The sequence below is a fragment of the Budorcas taxicolor genome, chromosome 2 (assembly GCF_023091745.1).
Source record: "Budorcas taxicolor isolate Tak-1 chromosome 2, Takin1.1, whole genome shotgun sequence".
In the NCBI taxonomy this organism is placed as follows: domain Eukaryota; kingdom Metazoa; phylum Chordata; class Mammalia; order Artiodactyla; family Bovidae; genus Budorcas; species Budorcas taxicolor.
The window spans coordinates 55935496-55960960 of record NC_068911.1 but is presented as its reverse complement, the minus strand read 5'-3'; the positions used below and the strand labels follow the sequence as shown (position 1 = coordinate 55960960).

General features: G+C 34.9%; 1 protein-coding gene across 1 annotated transcript in view; it reads left to right on the top strand.

Moving 5' to 3' along the window:
• ZNF804A (zinc finger protein 804A) overlaps nucleotides 1-25465 on the top strand; it is a 346473-nt gene that overhangs the window by 258887 nt on the left and 62121 nt on the right. The window contains exon 2 of the mRNA XM_052636293.1: nucleotides 17860-18003. Within this exon, the coding sequence (XP_052492253.1) occupies nucleotides 17860-18003 (144 nt within the window). The remainder of the gene's footprint in view (nucleotides 1-17859; nucleotides 18004-25465) is intronic.

Here is a 25465-nt window from a genome sequence, read left to right as displayed (position 1 = left end):
CACATGAAATAAGTTGGGAAGTTTTCATTTCTATTTTCTGGAAGAATTTGTGAAGTGGTGTAATTCCAGCAATGTCTGATAGCCTTCACCAGTGGAACCATCTGGGTCTGAGTTTTTCTTTGCTTATTGTTTGAAAATTACTGATTAATCTCTTTATGTTTTACATATATTTAAATCTTCTATTTATTCTTGAATAAGGTACAGCAGTTTGTGTCATTACAAGATATTTTTCATTTCAACAGTGTTACCTAATATACTGGTAATTTTGTTTGTTATATGAATTTATAAGTTTTGATGTTTCTGTAAACTCAGTAGTGATGTCTTTTTTTTCATTCCTCTCCATTTTCTTGGTAAATCTAGCTAAACATTTGCCAATTTCTTTCTTTCTTTTTTTTTTCCAAAGAACCACTTTTGGGGGATTTTTTTTTTTTTTTTTATGATTTATCTATTTTCTATTCACTTAATTCTGCATTAACCTTTGCTGTTTCCTCATATCTGTCTGGTTTAACATCTTACTTCCTTACAAACTCTTGTTTTAGAAAACGTAACAGTTTGTAATTATTTTATTCTTGCAATTTTGAGCTTATTTTCTTCTTTTTCATTCATTCAGCCCCATGAGATTGTAAGCTCCATAAAGACAAGGACCATGTGTAACTTTTTATCTATTTTTTTTCATCATTGCAGTGAGGGGGCAATTCATAATACTAAGGAACAGACTGGCCTAAAAGATTTCATTATCCTTTTCTTATGACAAATGTAATACTAGGTAGTATTTGTTAGTTAATTTGCTCCTCTAATGGTTTGTGGCCTCGAGATCTCATTTCTACTTGGCAAACAAAAGCTGGCAAAAAGAATAAGTTCCCTGTGCCTTGCAGTTCAGTCCCACAGTCAAAATGGGGAGAAGCTCAGACTCTTCCATTACACAGGTCAAAAACTGTGTCTTTGATAACACAGTCATATCTCTCTTAACTCATTGGGGACATTCTTGGGTAAGTGTCCTATTTTTCTAAGATGGAGACCTAGCAATAAGCTAGCAGAATTTCTTTAAAAAAAATTTTTTAAAGTACTTTATCAAGAAATTTTCAGTCATTTCGTACCTTCTTTCTGCTTCATAACTATTTTCTCTTTTTTTAAAACTTCTTTATAACTATTATGTAGTTTATTGCCAGATAAAAAATCATCATTTTCTTGTTTACTTTTCTTGTAAGTTGACAAGAGGCAAAGTTTATTGGTTCTCTCCGGTTCACTTTAAGAGGAAAAGTTATTACTTGTGGTTGTTGGAATATTGAGGGGTGCCGTTGAGGAGAAGACCTCATAGTACAAGCACTTAGTAAATACTTGTTTAATGAGTAAATAAGAACCGTTTAGAATTCTGTAACAAGAAACATATAATAACCTTTGCAAAATCCTTTTACATGTCTAGATTTATTTCTCTCTAAAATAAAGAGAGTGGGTCATGTAATAATAATACCACAATTATTTGCTTGTCAAAAATTGCTTTCAGTGATTTTCTCTTCTAATTTAAAAACATAAAACTGTAAAATCATGCTGTACTGAGGACAACACATGAAGAATTTTTAAAAATGGTACATTGATATAAAAGGAAGATAGAACTTAAGCATGTGAGCTCTCTATTCACTCTGCAGAAAAGGTTGAGTGCAACTGAACCCAAAGCTGAGGATGCAGTTAGCTCCTCTCTGTTACTTTCCCTTCCTTTGAACTATAATTATTATGAAACATTTTCTGTCAGTTGACAACAGAATCAAATTAAACCTGAAACCATCATGAAAAAATTGTTCTATATAATATGTATGTATGTATGTGTATATATTTATAATTATCTTAAGGATATATGTGCATTTAAAAAATTACCTTGAAGAAAGAAGTGTTGAGAGTTATATTACCCACCCAGGTAGTTATAATCATTTCTTTTTGGTGGTTTAAAACTTCTGAAGTCTTCCCATTGTCTATAGAACAAAGATCTATATTACCAGGACATGCAGTCTTTCCGAGCCTTAGAGCAGGGTCGTCCCAATTTTGTTTTCTGAGTATGCCTTCACAAACTCTCTGGCAACTCTGAACAACTAGCTGTTCCCAGCACACTCCAGGAATTTTCAGCTCCATGTCATAATTCCTACTCTTCCTTCTGACAAATGTTCTCTTTCTGAGTTGGAGTCTCTTCATTCTTTAGAGTTCTGTTTAATGCCATCTCCTCTTCATCCTTCCCTTATTTTCTTTCCTTGTTAAGTGAGTGATTTCTCTCTCACTTGTGGTCTAATAGCAGTTATGCCACAGCATTATAGCCATCTCTTGGGACTGTCTCCTACCCTACTATTTTGCTGGGGAGGGAACAATTTGGTTTTATGTTTCCATTCCACACCTTCTTTTGGTCTCAAACACAGCAGGTACCTGAGAATTTTTTTGGTATTAAATTGAATTGCATACCTTCAGGCTTATATATTAATGATCAGGGCTTCAAAGCTGAGATAACCAGGTGTAGTTTTAAATCTTAATGTTGAGACCCAGTACCTCTGAAATTTGGAACAGCTGCTTAATCTCTGGACCTCCTTCCCCTTATCTATAAGTTAAGATTAAGAATATCAATCTTGTAGAATTTTCATAAAAAATAATTCAGAAATGCCTAGCGTGGCTCTTAGCACCCTGTAGCTGTTCTTTACAATGGAATTGTTTAGTAACAGTGAAATATCTCCTAAGGAAAGAGAACAAGGCTAGACAATGATTGACAGTGTGGCAGAGCGTGCACTTCCTTGAATGTCTGTTACTGAACACAAGGAGCTCCTTAACTAAAAGTAGCCACCCAGGCCTGAAATCCCCCCATGTTCACAAAGCTGAGAGAATTGCTTGTGTACATGTACAGTTACAGACACTGGGAGTGACTCATGGCCGGTGGGATGCAGAGTCAGTACTTTAGAGAGAAAAGTAATGTCGAGTTGATTGATAGTGGGACTTCATGATTAAAACCGGTGACTATGTACATTAAATCTATAGAACTATTAGATGGAGTCTTCAAAGTAAGACTTGATAAATTCATTGTTTATAAATTGTTTAGGTATAAATATAGAATTGTATTTATACAATACAAATAGAATTGTGTTATTAAAATCAATGTGACTTTAGATTTTAGAATCGAACAGCTTTTTACCTATAAGTTTTGTAACACAGGCACTCACTCATCTCTTGTTTGAGCAATTGTAAAAGTGTGTTACCAAGATCCCTATTCCCAGTTTCTCTTATTAATTATCATAAGTAACCCAAACAGCTGCCAGGTCCTTCCTGTGCTGCAGACTTTGTGGTCACACTTTTACTTACTCTCCATGCTTTTTCTTTTAAACACTCTACCTAGTGCTTTAAACCCTGTTAATAATACCCTGCTTTTGTTCCCTGACCTCATCAAGTTTGTTCAAACCTCTGTGACTATGTACATTGTATCTCTTTTTCTGGGAACCTATTCAGACATTTCTTTTCTTGAATAATTGCTACTGCTTCTTTACAGCTCAGTTCACTTGTCACCTTCCCCAGAAGACTCACTTGACCCTAAAGTACTCCAAAGGTCCTGTGAAATCTTTACCATAGCACTTAATGTTACTAGGTTGACACCATCTCTTTATGTGGCCCTCTAGCTCACTAGCTCTTGTATTCCTGTGCTCCAGGAACCCTGTTTATCCTTCTTTATAAGCAAAGAATCCGTCTTAGCATACTTCTTGGCCAACAATAGATCATGCACAGAACTGGATAGTTGTGTGTCATGAGTAGTATAGCTTCTGAGTAATATGTCTAATTTAGTCTCCAAATTTATAACATGTTTTCCAGCCTTGTGTGCTCAGTTGCTCAGTAGTGTCTAACACTTTGCAACCCTTTGGACTGTAGCTCACCAGGCTCCTCTGTATATGGGATTATCTAGGCAAGAATACTGGAGTGGGTTACCATTTCCTCCTCCAAGGGGTTTTCTTGACTCAGGGAGCAAAACCATTTCTCCTGTGTCTCCTGCATTGCAAGCAGATTCTTTACCACTGAGCCATCAGTGCTTCCATTTCCAGCGTTAGTTTGACTTATTTTAATATTTTTTATGGTTGCATCAGAAATGATAGTTTATTTTCTTTTAGAAATAGTTTTCACATTTCATATTTACTACCATTCTTGTGTTTTCTTCAGACTTTTATGGTTTTTCAGTCTTATAGTCTTGATATTTAAAGAGAGAAGGTTAAAATTGTTTGTGGCATATACTGATATAATAAAAGATACAATCTTCCTAGTGGTTTGTTCCTAAAGACAGAGAGAGATAGAGCAAAGTTGTTAGCAATTCTCTACAGAAAAAGATTTAAATGCTGTAAATTAGAAAAAAAGAACAAAAATAGTCTGAAGAAAAATATTATGTACTTTTCATGCTGAATTTACTTGTAAATACTTAATTGTACTTGAATGTCATCTGTGTTAAAAAAAAAAAAAGCTGTAAATGAAAGCTCAGATCATATTTTACAAGGTATGAAAACATTTCTAAACTTACTGCGTGCTTGGAACCTCTGACTCTGCTCTAATCCACAGCAGTGGAGGCCTCCGCAGTGGTTTTGGTCATGACAGGAGTTATTACCCTTAGTATGATCACTAAGGCCTTTGGGAACCTGCCTGGGGAAGAACAGCAGGAAAAGGCTCGTCACACGGCTCAGTGGGCAGAGGAGCCCTGGCAGCAGACCTTTTTGGGGGCAGGACTTTGCAATGGAGAAAAAGAGCATGCCTGGGCACATAGGAGTTTCTCTCTGGGAAGTATTTGCAGGGAGTCAGGCTACTGAAACAGCAGATAGGAGTTTAAAACAAAAATGCTTTTTTATTATTGTACTTATGATCCCATTTTTAGCTCTAAAACACAGTCATTTGGACAATCATGAATTGTGCTGTGTTTTTGTTTTTATAGCTCATTGTCATCAGCTTCTATCATTATAATACAACAGTGAGGCCAAGCTTCCTATGTACAAATTTCTTGTGTACTGATTTTGCCACCTACTAACTGTCTGACCTTGGGCAGGTTCTTAAATTATCTGTGTCCCTGTGCCTTTATCTGTGAGTTGACAATAATAAGAGGACTGACCACATTAAGTTGTGAGAATTACATGATGTGAAATGCATGAAGTATCCTGAAATGAGGCTGGGATGCTGTACGTACTGTAGAAATATTCAGTTATTAGTATTGTCGTTACTTATTCTGAAGATATCTCCAGAAAGTTTCTTTCTTTCTTTTTTTTTTTTTTTTTGGTAATAGAATTTTTCTTCCAGTTCCAGAATATATAGGTTGATTTCCTCATCAAATATAATTTAGAACTTTTTGATATTCCCTTTGCCTTAGTCAAATCTTTTGTCATAGCATGAGTATGAACCCTATAGATATCTTTATCAAATTACAGCCATAAATAGCAGCCTAGGATTTTCAAAATAAAAAGCAGAGATATCATCTCAATGGTAGAAAAATTTCAATATTAACTAGCGAATTCACTATTTATTCTTAAAATGCACTTGTATTATATTTTCTAGAAACTGAATATATCAAAAACTTTGTTTGCATAGTATTTCCCTTATATTAGAAAACTAGAGTATAAATTTTATCCAGTGATGTGATCAAGTCACCTGGTATGGGTTTCATGTAGGTTACATGGTCACTTCCTTCCCCATTCCTTACATTGTTCAGAGCCTCAATCACTGAAGACATATCTTTCTCATTTTATTATGCAAACTAGCATTCTCATAGTTTTAAGTATATATGTTCACTAAGTAATCCTAGTAGTATTAAATGTTTTACATCATCATGTGGTGTTTAAATTTTAACTAAATTTATATTTTAACAAAATATACTTTCTTTTTAAAATTTTAATGTCTTTTAAATCTGTATTTCTCATGTTTCTTTTTTGCTGGGTTAATTCTTTTAGGCCACTATTGATTTCTCCTAAGAGAAAACAATGTCAGGCATGGAAAGAAAGTTCATGGGTAGCTCAGCAAGAGTAAACAAAATGTCAGACTCCCCATCATATTGTGTAGGATTGTGGGAGAATTATTCTTTCCTTCTAGTTTTGTTTTCATCATATGTAAAATGGGCCTAATAGTATTCACTTGAGCATTAATATTGTCAGGCCTGAGATAATTTACATGTATTGCTCATTTGAGGTAATCAATATGTGTTAATGTTCTTACCTTCTTCATTGTGTCTTCTCCACCCAAATTTTAGTTCTAAGTTTTTCAAGTTAAAATGCTGCTTTTTGCAAAATGTCCCTTTTCTTTCGGATACCTGAAACATATGATTATTTTCAAATGGGCTTTCCCTGCTGTGCTAACAATATATCAAACACACAGAATATCACTCCCATTTGGAGTTCAAGACAAAGCAGAATTAACCACAGGGGCAGAACCTGCAGGCACTAATGGGAGGGACAGCAGGTCTCCATGTATTATTCCTCTTATTATGGAAGCTGTGGTTGCGTTATGATCTTCACAAGGCATCTGGGGAACTCCTCCGATGCGACACCTACAGTGTCATGCTTGCTTTTTGAGAAAATATTTTCTAAAAATGCATAAGGCTAAAAGTTTCCAGGACTATTATTTTACCTTATTTTCTTCTCAGCAAGACAATTTCATTTTGTAGCCAAGAAACGAAAAGAAAAGGGAGAAAAGGAGAGAAAACTGTTTGATTTTAGAAAGAAGTAGAACTAGTCTAAAATTAATTAAAAATTCACCTTTTCCTTTTCTTTCCAAAAATCTGCAGTTTATACATATCTGGAGAAGGCAATGGCAACCCACTCCAGTACTCTTGCCTGGAAAATCCCATGGATGGAGGAGCCTGGTAGGCTGCAGTCCATGGGGTCGTGAAGTCGGGCAAGACTGAGCAACTTCACTTTCACTTTTCACTTTTCACTTTCATGCATTGGAGAAGTAAATGGCAACCCACTCCAGTATTCTTGCCTGGAGAATCCCAGGGATGAGGGAGCCTGGTGGGCTGCCGTCCATGGGGTCACACACAGTCCGACACAACTGAAATGACTTAGCAGCAGTACACAATAATCTACACATATACTCTTAGGTGCTCTTATCTTCTCTTTTCCATGTGGCCATCTTTTAAAGTAATACGTATGTTAACAAAAATGCAAAACTTCTTAGATCTTCTATTCTCAAAATGCAGTATGAGAAAATACACAAATTTCTCATCTAATCCAAAAGAATTAATTATACCTTCTTGGCCCCTAAATAGCCTTGTTGAATGTTGTAGTGGACGCTTTCAGTTCAAATTATTACAGGGAAACTGGATATCTATATTGGTATTATAAGCTTCCGAGCACTTGGAATTTTAAAATGTTTATTGTTTCCTTTCAATTTTATTATTATGTAACAAAATCATTGTTCTGACCTTTTTGATCTATTGTATAATGCTATGTTTAAAGTAGCTAACAATGAAAATAGAATAAACTGATGTATCAGTTCAGTTCAGTTCAGTCGCTCAGTTGTGTCCGACTCTTTGCGACCCCATGAATCACAGCACGCCAGGCCTACCTGTCCATCACTAACTCCCGGAGTTCACTCAGACTCATGTCCATCGAGTCCGTTATGCCATTCAGCCATCTCATCCTCTGTCGTCCCCTTCTCCTCCTGCCCCCAATCCCTCCCAGCATCAGTCTTTTCCAATGAGTCAATGCTTCGCATGAGGTGGCCAAAGTACTGGAGTTTCATTTTTAGCATCATTCCTTCCAAAGAAATCCCAGGGCTGATCTCCTTCAGAATGGAGTGGTTGCATCTTCTTGCAGTCCAAGGGACTCTCAAGAGTCTTCTCCCACACCACAGTTCAAAAGCATCAATTCTTCGGCGCTCAGCCTTCTTCACAGTCCAACTCTCACATCCATACATGACCACAGGAAAAACCATAGCCTTGACTAGACGGACCTTAGTCGGCAAAGTAATGTCTCTGATTTTGAATATGCCATCTAGGTTGGTCATAACTTTCCTTCCAAGGAGTAAGCATCTTTTAATTTCATGGCTGCAGTCACCGTCTGCAGTGATTTTGGAGCCCCCCAAAATAAAGTCTGACACTGTTTCCACTGTTTCCCCATCTATTTCCCATGAAGTGATGGGACCAGATGCCATGATCTTCGTTTTCTGAATGTTGAGCTTTAAGCCAACTTTTTCACTCTCCTCTTTCACTTTCATCAAGAGGCTTTTTAGTTCCTCTTCACTTTCTGCCATAAGGGTGGTGTCATCTGCATATCTGAAGTTATTTATAGGAAAACATAATTGGATGAAATTAAGTCTAAGTAACAGAAAATATTAAATAATTAATATGTAGTTTTAGGGAATCTAGATTACAATCTTACAAATTATCTTTCAGAAAATTATAGTATAAGAAGCATTGAATTTTGCACAGGTACTTAGATAGCAAGAGTTATAAGTATTAATTATATTAGAAAAATAATATGTGCATTTTGGGTATTTTGAACATATTTTTTCCATCCATTCAAATAGTATACACCACCAAAATTGTGATTCAAATCTGTAAACAATAAATGATATGTACAACCTCCATAAATATAGTTAGTTTATTCACTCATTTATTAAACAACCTTTTTTAATATCTATTTGTTCTAGTCATTCTTTAGGCATTGAGGATATGGTAATAAACAGACTATAAATACCTGGCCTTCATAGAATGTATAATAGTGAACAATTACAACAGATATCTCATGTAATTATAAGTAGTGAGCATATACATCTATGTGTGTGTGAATGTGTTTCTATTTGCATACATATGTTTATAATATAGGTACAGTGTTTTCTGTATATATTGTCAGGTGTAAATGCCCTCCAAAAACTGCCATGGGCTAATACTTAAGGGGATTTGTTGGATAAATAGCTTTGATCCCTGACCCCATGAATACAAAACTCCCAGGTTTGTGCTCTCCACTAGGGTTCAGGGTTTCCAACATGAACAAGCTTCATTTGCCCTTGTAGCAACTTCCTTCATAACACAGTCTTTACGGACTTTCATCCCTTTACTTTTATCCTGGGTCTTTAGAGAAGATTTCTTGTACATGATAGTTTGCCTGTTTTTTATGCAGTTTTTTTCTTTTAATTGATGTAATTAAAGTGACTTTTTTATACAATTGATGTAATAACTACCGTTTTTGTCTTTCTTTTCTACTTGTTAAATTTATTCTTTGTTTTTCTCTCTTTTGGCCTTTTTTCTGCCTTCTCAAGTTTTAATTAAGCAATTAAACAATCTATATTATTCAATTTTATCTCTTCCCATAGTGTATCAATTATACTTCATTTTAATACCTTTTTAGTGGTCTGTCTGGAGTTTAGAACATGCATTCTTACTCATCTAAGTCCAGTGTCACGTAACACAATACCATTTCACAGGTAGTGTAGGTGCCCTTTAGGAGTCCTTTACCCCAGTGCTTTTTTAATTAATGTTTATTGAAATATAGCTGTTTTGCAATGTTGTGTTAGTATCTATTGTACAGAAAAATGAATCAGCTGTATGTATACATGTATCCCCTCTCTTTTGGATTTCCTTCCCATTTTGGTCACCACAGATCACTGAGTGCCTTGTGCTATACAGTAGGCTTCCCCAATTACTCTGCAATGCAGGATTTAACCCCCAGATCTGGAAGATCCCTTAGAGGAGGAAATGGCAACCCACTCCAGTATTCTTGCCTGAAAAATCCTATGGACAGAGGAGCCTGGTGGGCTACAGTCCAAAGGGTTGCAAAGAGTTAGACATGACTGAGCAACTGAGCACACATTCTCCTTTCTGACATTGCTGTGACTCATTTTGCTTACTTATATGTTGTAACTACCCAATTCATTGACGGTGTTGTTGTTTTAAACAAAGTTAACTTTTTAGATGTTTGGATATATCTATTTTACATTAATTTATTTCTTCTCCAACTTTTCCTATATTCTTTTCTTCTTCAAGAAGGCAAGATTCATTGATGATGATTTGGTTAGTATATCTGATAGAGGCTAAATCTGAAGATTTTCTCTTTGTCTTTCTGTTGTATAAATATGATATGTCTAGGTGTTTGTTGGAGAAGGCAATGGCACCCCACTCCAGTACTCTTGCCTGGAAAATCCCATGGATGGAGGAGCCTGGTAGGCTGCAGTCCATGGGGTCTCAAAGTCAGACACGACTGAGTGACTTCACTTTCACTTTTCACTTTCATGTATTGGAGAAGGAAATGGCGACCCACTCCGGTGTTCTTGCCTGGAGAATCCCAGGGATGGGAGAGCCTGGTGGGCTGCCGTCTATGGGGTGGCACAGAGTCGGACACGATTGAAGCAACTTAGCAGCAGCAGCAGGTGTTTGTTGTTGTACTGTTATATCCTTTCGATGTTCTCTGAGCTTCCTAGGTCTGTTTTTTGGTATCTCTGTTAATAATGAAACTTTTCAGCCAGTTTTCTTCAAATATTTCTCCCACTACATTCTCTTTTCTCCTTCTGGTATTTAAAAAAATTAATTATACCTTGTGATTTTATCCCATATTGCTTATACATTCTTCTGTTCTGGCTTCTACTTTCCTTTCTTCCTCCTTAAATTTCAGTTTGTTTAAGATTTTGTTGGCACATCTTCAATTTCATTTTTCTCAGTTGTACCATGTCTATTGATGAGTCCCCTGAAAGTAATCTTCATTTTAGTTAGAATTTTTTTTTTTTTATTTCTAGCATTTTTAAAATTCCTTCTTGGAATTTCCATTTCTTTCTTTACATAACCTGTTTACTCTTGCATGTACCATGTCTCTCTCATGCTGTTAATATAGCCTTCAGTCTCCAGTGCCCAAAGGTGTTCTGTAACTGTTTTCTTCCTGAATAAACGTTCTCATCCTAAATTTAAAGTGAAAGATAAAAGAAGGAAAGACCTGAATAAAGTGTTCCTCTTATAGAAGGATGATGAAGGAAGTCATCTTTGAGGAAAGAACATTTTAGCAGAGATCAGCAAGAAGTGAATGGGTATTTCATGCAAGCATCTGGTATGAGAACATTCAAGGGAAAGTAAGTGATAAGTCCAAGTGTCAAAGTAATTGTATAATTAAAGTTTCAAAAACCTTAAGGAAATAAGGGTAGCTAAAGCAAAGTACCTACATCCATGAAATTAAAAGATGTTTGCTCCCTGGAAGAAAAGCTGTGGCCAACCTAAACAGCATATTATAAAGCGGAGACATTACTTTGCCAACAAAGGTCCACCTAGTCAAAGCTATGGTTTTCCCAGGAGTCATGTATGGATGTGAGTGTTGGACTATAAAGAAAGCTGAGCGCCAAAGAATCGATGCTTTTGAACTGTCGTGTTGGAGAAGACTCTTGAGAGTCCCTTGGACTGCAAGGAGATCCAACCAGTCAATCCTAAAGGAATTCAGTCCTGAATATTCATTGGAAGAACTGATGATGGAGCTGACACTCTAATACTTTGGCCACCTGATGTGAAGAACTGACTCATTTGAAAAGACCCTGATGCTGGGATAGATTGAAGGTGGAAGGAGAAGGGGGTGACAGAGGATGATATGGTTGGATGGCATCTCTGACTCGGTGGACATGAGTATGAGCAAGCTCCAGGACTTGGTGATGGACAGGCAAGCCTGGCCTTCTGCAGTCCATGGGGTCACAAAGAGTTGGACACGACTGAACGACTGAACTAAAGTGAACTGAAAGCAAAGTAAAAGAGAGAGAATGATAGAAATTGATGACAAAGACATAGTGCAAGTAACAGGTGGAGTAGGACTTGTGGGTCATTATAAAAGCGTTTATTCTAATAATGTTGATGGGCTATTAGAGAATTTTGAGCTGAAATATGGTATCATCTTATTTTATTCTAGAAAATGTGTCTTGTCAGAAAGACATTCATAGAAAATACCAGGAAACTGATAATCTTCTCCCAGTTCATCTTAAAGTCAAACCCAGGACAAAGGCTTCTATGCAACTATGTATTTTTTATTTTAACTTTTCATTTTATATTGGAGTATAGCCAATTAGCAATGTTATGATACTTTCAGTGAAGAGCAAAGGGACTCATGTATATATATATTCATGTATATATGTATGCATTCTCCTCAGAGTTGGACTATAAAGATAGCTGTGCGCTGAAGAATTGATGCTTTTGAACTGTCATGTTGGAGAAGATTCTTGAGAGTCCCTTGGACTACAAAGAGATCCAACCAGTCCCTCCTAAAGGAAATCAGTCCTGATTATTCATTGGAAGGACTGATGCTGAAGCTGACGGAGAGGGAGGCCTGGCGTGCTGCAGTCCATAGGGTTGCAAAGAGTCGGACATGACTGAGCGACTGAACTAAACTGAACTGAACTGATTCTCGCCTAAACCCTCCCTCAATCCAGGCTATCATGTAACACTGAGCAGAGTTCCCTGTGGTATACAGTAAGTTCTTGTTGGTTATCCATTTCAAATATAGCAGTATATACATGTCGATCTCAAACTTCGTAAGTCCCCTTTCCCATTATCCTTCTCCCCTGAGACAAGCACTTATTTACTTGGGACATGAGCCCAGGAAGCAGAAGTGAAATTCCACAAAAGTAGAACAGGTAAGAAAAGCTAATATAAAGATATACTTACTGTTTATCATTAGTGCAAGTAACTGGTGCTCCTTCCCACTGGGAATCTCTGTGGAATCTTAGAAATGTGTCTCAAAAATATCTGTCTGATAGATAAAATGGGAAATAATTTATCCTTGAGTTCTTACTGTCCACGAAGGTCAAGGGTGGACCTGTATGCTGTTACCTGCTCAACATTCCTGGGTTGTATATTTGTTAGTGCTAAGAGGGAATCTGCAAGCTCCCATGTCATGAGTCAGAGAAGCCACTGGATGGGATGTGATGCCTCAACACAGCCTGGGGCCAACTGTAGCCAAGTGGCACTATAGAAGGCTGCTGGAGAGTGTTTCAGAACCTGTCACTTTGATACTAACTGGGACAAGAGATATGGCCCAGAAGATGTGCAGTATTTTACAGAATGTGTAAACTTTGGATTTTCTGGTGAAATGCCTTCTATCAAATATCTTCTTAAACTAGAACAATTTTGTGACCTCTTCCATGGTTAATGTTTTCATTGCAATCAAATTTTAGCAAAGACTTTTTCTCTCTTTAGAGAACCTATAGTGAAATTTATCCTGGGTATAAATCACAAGGATACTTTTATTCTTGATGGGAGCAATAAGAGAGATAGAGACAGAGAAGAGAGGTTTTCCCAAAGTATTTAAGTGTTAATTACATACAAATATTTTTTTAGTATTGAAAATAATTATATACTAACAGTGCCCAATCTATTTATACCTTCACAACTTTAGCCACTTTAAATAGAGCATTCCTGGCAGAAATCTTGGATGTAATATGTGATCACAGCTGTTACTTAGCAATGATAATTTATATATTATTTGCTGTTAGCTCTAAAGATGTCCCCCAAATGACTGGGTACTGAAAGCCCAAACATGAACATAGCTACTTTAATAACAGTGTATCTCTTAGTGCTGCTCATTTTTGTCATATTTGTTTTTTACACACATGTTAATTAAAAAGGACAGTGCTGGTATTCTTTATAATTATTTGTCAAGTGTCTGCTAGTGCTGGGTTCTGTTATAACCTCTGGAGATATCACAGTCAACAAAGCAGGAGTGAATCCCTGCTCTCCTGGAGTTCATGTTCCTCAGGGAAGGTTACTGATGGCATTGAGCTACCATTGACTCTTGCTGCTGCTGCTCCTGCTAAGTCGCTTCAGTCATGTCTGACACTGTGCAACCCCATAGACAGCAGCCCACCAGGCTCCCCCATCCCTGGGATTCTCCAGGCAAGAATACTGGAGTGGGTAGCCATTTCCTTCTCCAATGCATGAAAGTGGAAATTGAAAGTGAAGTCGCTCAGTTGTATCCAACTCCTAGTGACCCCATGGACTGCAGCCTACCAAGCTCCTCCGTCCATGGGATTTTCCAGGCAAGAGTACTGGAGTGGGTTGCATTGCCTTCTCCGACGGTTGACTCTTAAGAGGGGTTGAATAGCATTTGATGCCTTGTGTTATGCTGAAGCCCACATAAGTTGCATCATTTTGGAAAAGAGAGGTTTTCCCTTCAAAGTCCTACTGGGTACTATTCATTTGTACTATAGGATAGGTGGAATGACCCTGCAACTCTAGATAAACTGTTAACTTGTTTCAATTTGCTGTTCTGCAAAAGCTGTTGCCCTGCAGAGTTGCTATGGTTTCATGTGAAAAGATTCTTGACTTTGTAAATTGGGGATTATATGCTGCTTCCCTGAAAATAAGGACTCAACTTTTACTGTTTTTAGATATATGTAAACTGTGAAGAGTTTGGATGACTTAATAGCTACAACAATTCATCCTTTCTTCACTTTCTACCATCATACTTAGTGGGGCATTGGGAAATGTTTACATTATTGAACAGAATGTGTTTGCCAGATAGAGGGAAGAGTTTGGGTTTGAGGAGGAAATATGAGCAGCTGTGTTCCTCTTTCATTTTATTCAATGCATTTCTTAACTTATGCAAGGAGGTAGCTGTGTTGAATGTCTGTATACTATGCTTTATGATACCAGTCAAGGTCCTTTCAATATCATCCACACTGGAGAAGGAGAGGGGTCGTGGGCACTGGGCATGTCAACCTAATGAGGGCTGATTTTGTCTACATACATACTTAAATTTTTTTTCTAGATACTGGAAGCCTCGTTCCCCGTGTTCCTTCTCCCTGTTTCCACACACAGCAGCTACCCTTTCTTCATCTTTCAGGATCCATCAGTTTACATACATTTTAAAAAATGTATAATCCGTGAAAGTACATATGACTCTTTTCCCTTATGACACATGCAATAACCAGTTATTCTATTCTACTGATGTTTTATAAGACACAGCCCTGACTTCTTCCTGCAGTTTATATCAAGTTGAAAGTTCCAGCCTAAAAATATTTCTTACTATGAAACTATTTGCAACCTTAACTTCAGTTATGCCATGTTGCTTTTAATATCTAAGAGGAAGGTACAGAGATAAAGCAAGAGAACAAACACATGCCAAAATATTAACAATGATTTTATTAAAGAGAAGGCCTTATAAAAGTTTATTGCCATCTTCTTGTAATGTTTCTATAGTTCTGAACGTTTTACAAAATGTAAGGTATAATAAAAAAAAAAATCTGAAAACTAAAATACCATGAGGAATAAAACAAAGAATGGCAGGACCTATAGCATGAAAGAGACTAAGAATCATATCAGATGAAGGTAATGTATGTTTGAATCTTGTTTTGAACAAACTGTTTTAAAAATATTAGACAATTGCAGTTATGTGAACAAACTAACTGGCCATTTCATGATAGTAAGAATTGAATGTAGTTTGTTTGTTTGTTTGTTTTTTAGGTCTGATATTGGTTTTCTGATTTTTAAAAAATAATCTTCTATTTTAGAGATACACACTGAAAGATTAACAGATAACATAATATGAATTTAGGACTGTCTTTACAAATTATCTGAGGCAGGGGAAAGGATATGAGGTAGGAGTGGATAAAATGAAACAAGATTCGCCCTAAGTTAAAGATAATTGTTGAAGCCAAGTGATGGGTATATGGGAGCTCTTATATTGTTCTCTCTATTTAATTTTCTGCTTAAAAGCTTAAACATAATGAAGTGCTATGGATCAAATTATTTGTGCTCAAATATTAGCTGCACATTTACTTGTTATATATAATTAAGCTAGATATTTAACTTCCCTTTGCTTTAGTACTCTCACATGTAAAATGAGGAAATGTCTAGAATGCACATTTTTATCATTTTAATCATGATTGAATGAGTCCTGAAAAAGTACTGAATAAACCTTGTGTATTATTTTTAGATTTGTTTTCCTCTTTCAAATTGAGGCTAAGGCTTATACTCTTGAAGAATGCAATTTAACCTAAGAATCTCGGTTTGCTTTACTCAAAAATTGCCCACTTTTGAGAAAAGAAAAATTAGGAAAAATTATTGCTTCTCTGGAAAAAGATCAGTCTTAGGAAGGAAGAAAACAACACCATAATAAGAAATAACCAAAAGTTTAGAGAGAGGAAGTAGCTTAACTGTAATTATGATTAATAAAGAAAATCGACTAGTTTGCAAAGAAATAGCTGTTCAAAAATATTGTTTTGAAAGTTAATTCTGCTTTGAACCAGACTGTTGCCATTATAATATTAATGCAACTCATTGATTAGAATTTTATCTCTGCATTGCACACTTTTGCCATGAAATCATGGTACTTAATTTTTGTTTCATTTAAATTGGATGATCCACAAAGTATTATTTGAAGATTTTGTAAAAATTTAGATCAGTATGAGTCATTTTCAACTAACTTAAAAAAAGTCATATTGGATGCAGTCGAAAGAATAGTGGAGAATATTTCTGAAATCTGCTGCAAAATGGTAAATTATTCAAATTGACAACTCATATATGAACAATTTGAGTGATTTTGCAATTTATTACCTCTTGCTGTGAAGTTGATAAAATTAATCAAGCATAACAACAAATCACTGTTTTTAAAGTAAGAAAGAGGACTATGTATATACAGATTATGGCAGATGTATTACGCATTGCTACAAGACATACTACAAGTTACATCTATGAATGATGGTGAATACTATGAAATGATGCATATACAAATATATAGCACAATAAGGTAACAAACATATTAATCACTCGTGAAATTACAATTAGTAAATCACCTTCAAATTTTGTAGAATTTAAATATTCAAACTATGAGTTTTTCTATCCTGTATATTTAGTGAGAGGATTGCTGCCATTAACATAGAAAAGATTGTGTCATTTCATCTCCACATCCTAGTGCCTGAGGGAGTGTAGCACATAAGAGGCTTGAATGTATAGTTGTTTTGAATTTAAATAAATTGAACATGAGACAGTCTGTAAAGTAGAAACAAATATATTCTATGGTAGGGATTGAAGTGTAGGTCTTCTTTATATCAGTACTTTAGTGAAAGACTTGGACAGTGTTTCAACATGCAATGTTTATTCATGTCTGACATCATTAACATTTAAGGAAGCATGAAATAGCAATTAAATTTAGATTTAAGAAAACCTAAGTGCTACAAACATTTTCCTGTTTTATGCTTTGTAAATGAAAGCTATGATAACGCACTGCATTTTTCATATTTTCAGGAGTTTGATTGTATAGTGATCTTTATTTACCATCAGCATGATGAAAGCAATCTGTTTATACAGTTTAATTCTTTTCAGTTTAGGTAAATAGCTTGCAGGAATGAATTTCATTTTCCAAAGAATAGTGAATTTTAAAAGTGCAACCTAAACAGATGTGGGTCAAGATGAAAACATTAGTCAAATGAAATCTACTTGGGATGAATAAGTTGCTGTACAGATATTTAGGGAAGCAAACAAAAATACCAAGCTTGAATATTTGCACACGAATATGGAGGACATATTTTAGATGTTCAGAATTTAGAAGTTTTATGTTAACTAAACATAGTTTAGCTATAAATTGACAGTTAAATTAACAATTATATGAGTTTCATATTTCTTCTGTGCTAACATGGCATAGGAACTTGTTAAGCAAGGGCTTCTATTTCTTCTGTGATTGGTTTTTCTTCTCCATATTTCTATATTCTTTCTATTATTTATTTTTATTTCTTCTGTTAATCGTTAATTTTCTATAACTGATAATGTATTCTAATTTGCTTTGCTGGGATTTGCTTTATATATCTCTTTGTGATATGATTTTTAATTCTAATGACTATACTAAGCTGTCAACTGTCAGAAGGAAGGAACCTCAAAGGAAAACTAATTGCTTCCTTCTTCAAAATTTTATTTTCCAGGATTATGCTGAGAAGGAGAACACCATAGCCAAAGCACTGGAAGATCTGAAGGCCAATTTTTACTGTGAACTCTGTGACAAGCAGTACTACAAGCATCAGGAATTTGACAATCACATTAATTCGTATGACCACGCTCACAAGCAGGTAAGAAAGAGGTGTCAAAAAACCTCTAATATTCCTGAACTTTTGTAATAATTTGAATTATGTAGACTGTATGAATATAATGTATTTATCTTGCTATGCAATTTTTAAAGACGCCAGTCTGGGGTGATAATTTAATGACTTACATAAAAGACATTAAAAAACAAAAAAGAGCAACCACCAAAACTAAAGTCTGAAATAAATAACCAGTGTAAAGAAATGCCATTCAATTGCCTTTTAGTGATTGACAGTAGTTTGAAAATTGTATTCTTCAGGTGGTGATCCTTTAAATAATTTAAAATTTATTAATTTCTAAATATGTCAATCAGCTAAAGACATTTATCAAATATAAATGAATTTATTTATAATTCTTTAGAGAAGGCATTTCTCATTTAAGCTACCATTAACAAACGAAAGAAGTTTCACTATGGTTAAAAGCAATCTAGGGTTACTAGTTAAATAAATACATAATAAGTATATGATTTAGTTTATTTTAATACTATTCCATTTCTCTATTTTTTAATGGAAAAACATATATTTTATTACTTAAGTTTAAAAAACAAAGTACAGAATACCATTAATAATGTGAAATGAAACAATATTACCAAAAAATGAATATATAAAAACAACAGGGTGAGGGAAGTCAGTTTTGACTGGGGGAGCATATTGATAGTGTACATCAAGAACAGATGGGGATGGTGGCTGCAGAGCTGGCTCTGCCCTTGGGGACTATGTTTCTAGAAATGGCTCTGAGTCTCCTGCAAAATCAGATTCAGGTTCTCCATGCAGGGGTGTTTTAATCATTTCTCTATTGATAGAGAATCAAAGTTTGTTGTTGTTGTTGTTGTTTTTTCAACACTCTATGTGTAAAGTTTAGTTTAAAATAGATAGTGACATCAGAAATGACATTCATAATATAGATTCTATTTTCCTCATATGCTTTACTTCTATCAATGCAATAGCATACGTTGTTTAGCTTACTTGATATGATACAGTGGGGTTAGTTATCAACTTAAAAATACTTTCCTTTTTAGCTATCATTCACAAATATCATCCAAATGTCATTTTGGTATTAATAAAAAGTACATTTTGACCCTTGAATTTGCACTAACTTTCCATTAACATTTATTGTAAATGTGAAAAGCGTAGGGGGAAATGATTACATTAAGTGCTTACGGACCAACGACATGTATTTTCTATTGTTGTCAATTCTGTTTTCTCATACCAACAAAACTGTGCTTGGGGAAACTATTGCAGGGAGAACATTAGCCTCTATTTACATATGTCACTAATTAATGCAGACTAAACTTAATGAGCTGCCCCTGTCTTTCTTTCCCTGCTAGTTGATCCACTGGCACGCTAGTTAAGGAAAAGGTTTTGATGGAAATATCATTCCTCTTCTTATATAAAAATGCATACATATAAGTATATCATTGCTTGATTTGAACATTAAAATCCGACAGGAAATAGCATGGATTTCATTCTACTGTAACTTGCATTTGTTTTATAAAACGATTCTGGAACATGGTTCCTGATGTGGTAAATTGAAAGCAGTTATTCCTCTGATTTTTCCTAATATCTTTCTGTATTCCTTACAAGAGTACAAAGATACAGTGTTATATTATTAGCAGGGTATTGAAATGTGTTCATAAATTCTTTTCAGCTTCATTCATGAATTAACATCTGATGTTAGCAATTAAGAGCAAATGTGTATGTTTCATGGTATAAACTACGTATTTCAGAATGTATGTGTTTATGTATGCCTGTATTTTAAGAATATCTTATCAACTATGTATTAAATCCTTTGCCAAAGAATACTTCATTCAGCCACATGTTGTCTAGAAAATCAAATTCACTTAGATTATCATGAGGACCGTTCCAGCTCCATATTCTTAATGAAGTTAAGATACCATACACTGTACACAGATAAGGAAATTCAGAATAAATCTGGTTTGTTCTTTTGAAGGTCCAGTCACTTGATACTTCTCAGGGACATAAGGCTCTAGAGACAGACTATCTAAATGACCATGAATTCTAGCAGATAGCAGAAACTTAACTGATTGATTTAACGTAAGGTTATGTATCAGTAGCAGAAAATACTTAAAATCTATGTGATGATTGTATCCCTTCCCCATATGATAGTGGTACATGTTTGAGACAATCTTCCTAGAGAATGCACTGTCTTTTCTGAACAGAGACCTCATCCCATCACAGCTAGCTCTGTTTTGACTGCATGATTGCCAAACCTTGGCCACTTCAAATTGAGTAGAGGGGAATGAAATTTAGGGATGAGCAATTCAGAGTTTTTTTCCTTTGAAAACTGCAATCAAGATAAAACAAAACAAAAGATCTTTCTATTCTTTGATTATGACTGGACCTCACACTTGAAAAATGTAATCCTATGCTATGGCTAAATGCATTGAAAAATTGAAAACACTGCTTTGCTTAAAGAAAGAACAAAACAAGCACACAGAAAATGAGATCTGTGTGGCCATGTGACAAGTGAAGGAAAGTTAGTATGGAAATAGCAGTTTTGATTTTGAAAGGCATTCAGAAAAAAAAAAAAAAAAACAGTCTTTCCAGTAACTTATATGCAGATCCTTTGCTTCGATTCAGAGAGATACTTCAGTTTGCTATTAATAAACGAACTTAAAAGGGAACGCTAAAACCAAACCCTAGCTTAATACTTACTATTAATTGTGACCTAAAAAGCAAAAAAAACAAAAACAAAAAACCTCTTAGTAAAATATTTACCTGTTTCAGTGGCAAAGCAACATTTTTGATCTCCTGTTGTAGAAAACACCCACATGAGAAATATTTATACTCAAGGTCCATGTAACTTAACTTTCAGGTAAGAAAAGCTACACATGACTAGGACACTTCTTCAATAGAATTAGAAACAGACAAAGAGACCTCACATGTGATACATTCTCTTCCTCCAGAGATGTTTCTGCAGGGCCACCTGATGCAGGGTGAAAGGCAGAGGGATTACTGGTAGAATGAGCCCTAGCCCTGCCACTCACTGCCTTGGGTGAAATAAACAAAGCCTCAGTTAACTTGATTGTTCATTCTTAGGAAGAATAAATGAGAGAATCACATTAACACACTTTTCAAAGTGTAAAAGAATAGTAAACATTAAATTAGTTTTTATTATACGACTTACCAAAATTTCATTTCCCCTAAAATGTTTGGGACACTGATAGTTTGCCTTTGAGACTTTTCTTTATATAGACTTCCCTAAAGGATCTATTTTTACTTCATAAAGGTTAATAGAGTCTGAAACATAGGCAGATAATCTTGACCTCAGAGCTTTTGTGCCTGCTCTGCGTATATTGATTTGCAAATTAATGTTATGACAGGATATTTTGCATTCAGATTCTAAGCTTCATAGAAAAGTATGTTTGTCTCATCAACATACTCTTTGGATAACTTGCAGGCTTTCTCTTGTGCACTTACCACTAAGACTCGCTAGCCCGGGAGTTAAAAAGAGGAAGAGGCACGAGCGTATGGAGATGATCACAGTAGCTCATGAATTAGAGTTCATTTTTGAAATATTTTTTCTCTTTACCTTAAAACTTGAAAGCCTTTGGATTGTTACCTTTTAATGGCAAGGATTGTTTCCCTTACATATTCCTTCTTCACAGCATTTATTGCAGCATTTTGTACAGTTTACACACTGAATCAACACTTACCATATAAATAAATGTAAAAAAGGCTCAACTCAAATTCCTTTTGAGGTTTTGTACTACCACAGCTTTGAGGTAGGTAAGAGTTTCAAAAGAAAAAAATTAATTATTTATAGATTTATACTTAGATGAAACTAACTGTAAGGAGAATATTATATAGGAGGGTGAAGTGACTTGTAAATTGGATGAGTATTTTGAACTCTTCCTCATTTATGAGTATTTTTCCTTTATAAAAATAATGTTGCTGATTATTATATATCAACAACTTAAATAGCATATATTGTGTATTTCCTCTAAAGTTTTCCTATATATAAAGCTTTTTTACTATCAATGTATTTTGGATTTGTATTGTATTTTTTATGTGAGAAAATTATCAAAAGCAAGTAATACTTTTAGAACTACCTCAGAGGTTTCAGTTTCAATAGGATAACACACCAAATGCTCCAACGGACTCTTGTACTCTTGTACATAAAACAAATAGATCCTCTACAATATAAAATTTTTATTGAATTGCTGAGTTTCTAGGAAAGATGGTACCTCTAAAGAGTTATTCCACCACCACAAGGTGGGGGATTGGTGACGGGGAAGCTACTGGCTAAAACCTGGGCATATAGTAATACTAACCCACTAAATGTGAAACTCAATGAAGAGAAACTCCCACTATGAGCTTTGTACTCTGGAAATGAACCACGGACAGCAGTTGGTAAACTTTGACTAAGACTTTTGAATGAAAATGAATACTTCCCATAGTTCTTGATTGAAACATATATAAAACCCTTGAAAAAAAAAATTTAAATAGACCATCCACTGAATGTGATTATAAAATAAGGGATCATAATCAAACTTTAGAAGCTCTAATCAAAATCTCAATTTTTTAATACTGAATTTTACAAACTGATTGTGCAATTTATATGTAAGAATGAAAAAAATCCTAAAAAATCAACTAAAATTGGGAAGATTTGTCTTGGATACCAAGATTATATACATCTCTATTGGTACGGAGATGGAAGGATTGATTAATGGAACAGAATCTAAAGCTGTGATACAAAAATCCATTTATGTTTGGAAATTTGTTAAATATCAAAGGCAGGAAGCACTCTGGTGGTTCAAAATATGTACTTTTCATAAAATAGTATTTGGTGATTCATTATATTTCCTTAAAAAGAGATTGATTCCTTCTTCATATAACTAGCAAAATTAACGTCAGTGAATTAAAGAGGTAAAAATACAAATAAAACCTTAAAATTTAGAACAGTGTTGAAAATATTCTTATCACTTCAGAGCAGTTTACAAGTATATATTAAATAAGGCATTGAAGCACAAAATTTGTAGGAAAGATTGATAAGTTTAACTATGCTGAAATCTTTTACTATAAGAAATTTTCATAAAAGAAATTGGGAAAATATATTTGTAATATACATACTAAGAAAAACTTGGCATTCAAATCTTATTAAAAATATGAATGCATAAGAAAAATGAAAACAACCCAGAAAAAACAAGACCAAAATAGGGGGGAAATTTGCATAAAAGGAAAAACTTAAGACCACAAATATATTATAAGATGTTCAACATGAGGAATAATTTTGCACCCACCAAATTTGATACAGTAAGTTTGATGATATCAAGTAATGATGTATATCAGTGGAAAATCTTACACATCATTTGTGAAAGTGTGAATTGACTTGGCCACTCAGAAAAACAATCTTTCAAATTTGTATTAACATACTGAAACAAAAAGCCTCTTATGGGGAGGGAGGTGGGAGGGGGGTTCATGTTTGGGAACACATGTAAGAATTAAAGATTTTAAAATTAAAAAAATAAAAAACTTAATACTAAAAACAATAATAATAATAATAAGTGGACTACAAAATTTCTAAATAAATTGTGATATATTCATGCAATGCAAAATTATTCTGTAGCACAAATAAATTAACTATAGAAAATAAAATGTGAAATAAACTTGCACATGTAATATTGGTTGAACAAAACAATGCGAAAGACTACACACTTTTTATTTTATCCAGAGAAAAAGCAAAACTTGATGTCATTATTTTTAAGATTATAAATGTGATTTATTCCTCTTCAGGAAATGGGAAATGGTGACTATGAAACTCAGGATGGTGTTTCCTTTAAAGAGTATGAGGATTCCAAAGGATTCAGTTCAGTTCAGTTGCTCAGTCGTGTCTGACTCTCTGAGACTCCATGAACCGCAGCATGCCAGGCTTCCCTGTCCATCACCAACTCCTGGAGTCCACCCAAACCCATGTCCGTTGAGTCGGTGATGGCATCCAACCATCTTATCCTCTATTGTCCCCCTCACCTCCTGCCCTCAATCTTTCCCAGCATCAGGGTCCTTTCCAATGAGTCAGCTCTTTGCATCATGTGAACAAAGTATTGGAGTTTCAGCTTCAACATCAGTCCTTCCAATGAACACCCAGGACTGATCTCCTTTAAGATGGACTGGTTGGATCTCCTTGCAGTCCAAGGGACTCTCAAGAGTCTTCTCCAACAACAACGTTCAAAAGCATAAATTCTTCGGTCCTCAATTTTTTTTATAGTCCAACTCTCACATCCATACATGACCACTGGAAAAACCATAGCCTTGACTAGACAGACCTTTGTTGGCAAAATAAGGTCTCTGCTTTTTAATATGCTGTCTAGGTTGGTCATAACTTTCCTTCCAAGGAGTAAGCTTCTTTTAATTTCATGGCTGCAATCACCATCTGCAGTGATTTTTGGAGTTCCCCAAAATAAAGTCTGACACTCTTTCCACTGTTTCCCCATCTATTTGCATTGAAGTGATGGGACCGGATGCCATGATCTTATTGTTCTGAATATGAGCTTTAAGCCAACTTTTTCACTCTCCTCTTTCACTTTCAGCAAGAGGCTCTTTAGTTCTTCTTCACTTTCTGCCATAAAGGTGGCATCATCTGCATATCTGAGGTTATTGATATTTCTCCCGCCAATCTTGATTCCAGCTTGTGCTTTCTCCAGCCCAGCGTTTCTCATGATGTACTCTGCATAGAAGTTAAATAAGCAGAGTGACAATATACAGCCTTGACGTACTCCTTTTCCTATTTGGAACCAGTCTGTTGTTCCATGTCCAGTTCTAACTGTTGCTTCCTGACCTGCATACAGGTTTCTCAAGAGGCAGGTCAGATGGTCTGTTATTCCCATCTCCTTCAGAATTTTCCACAGTTTACTGTGATCCACATGAGTATATTACATGAGTATATTAAGTATTAACATGTTCTAATTCTTAAACTGAATAATGGGATCATTATTATTCAACTTAGTATTATATTTCATATATTTGCACATATGAAATACTACAGGCTAAATCATTTAAAAAAGAAATATCATAGTTAAACAAATATTATGTTATTAAAGTCTCTGAAATTATTCTATCATATTTACAGAACTGTTTTAATTGCAATGAAATCATCCAATATTAAATAGAGAATTATAATTGAAGTTATTGTTAGCTTTTCCAGGTGCCATTTAAATATTTCACCTTTTTTTTTTTTTAAATAAGCACCGATCTCCTTTAGTAATTTATCAGAATCTTCTTCTTTGTTAAACTTCAAACAGTATCAGAGTTTTCCAGGAAAGATAAATAAGGTAGAGATACATTTCCATTGCTCTTTCTTATTATCATTTGACCAGAACACACCTTAATATTAATGTATAAAGTGCACACATTTTAAATTATATTTATGTTTTTATTGAATGCTTTATTCAAAAGCCCAGAGAAGCATAGGATTTTATTAGCATACATA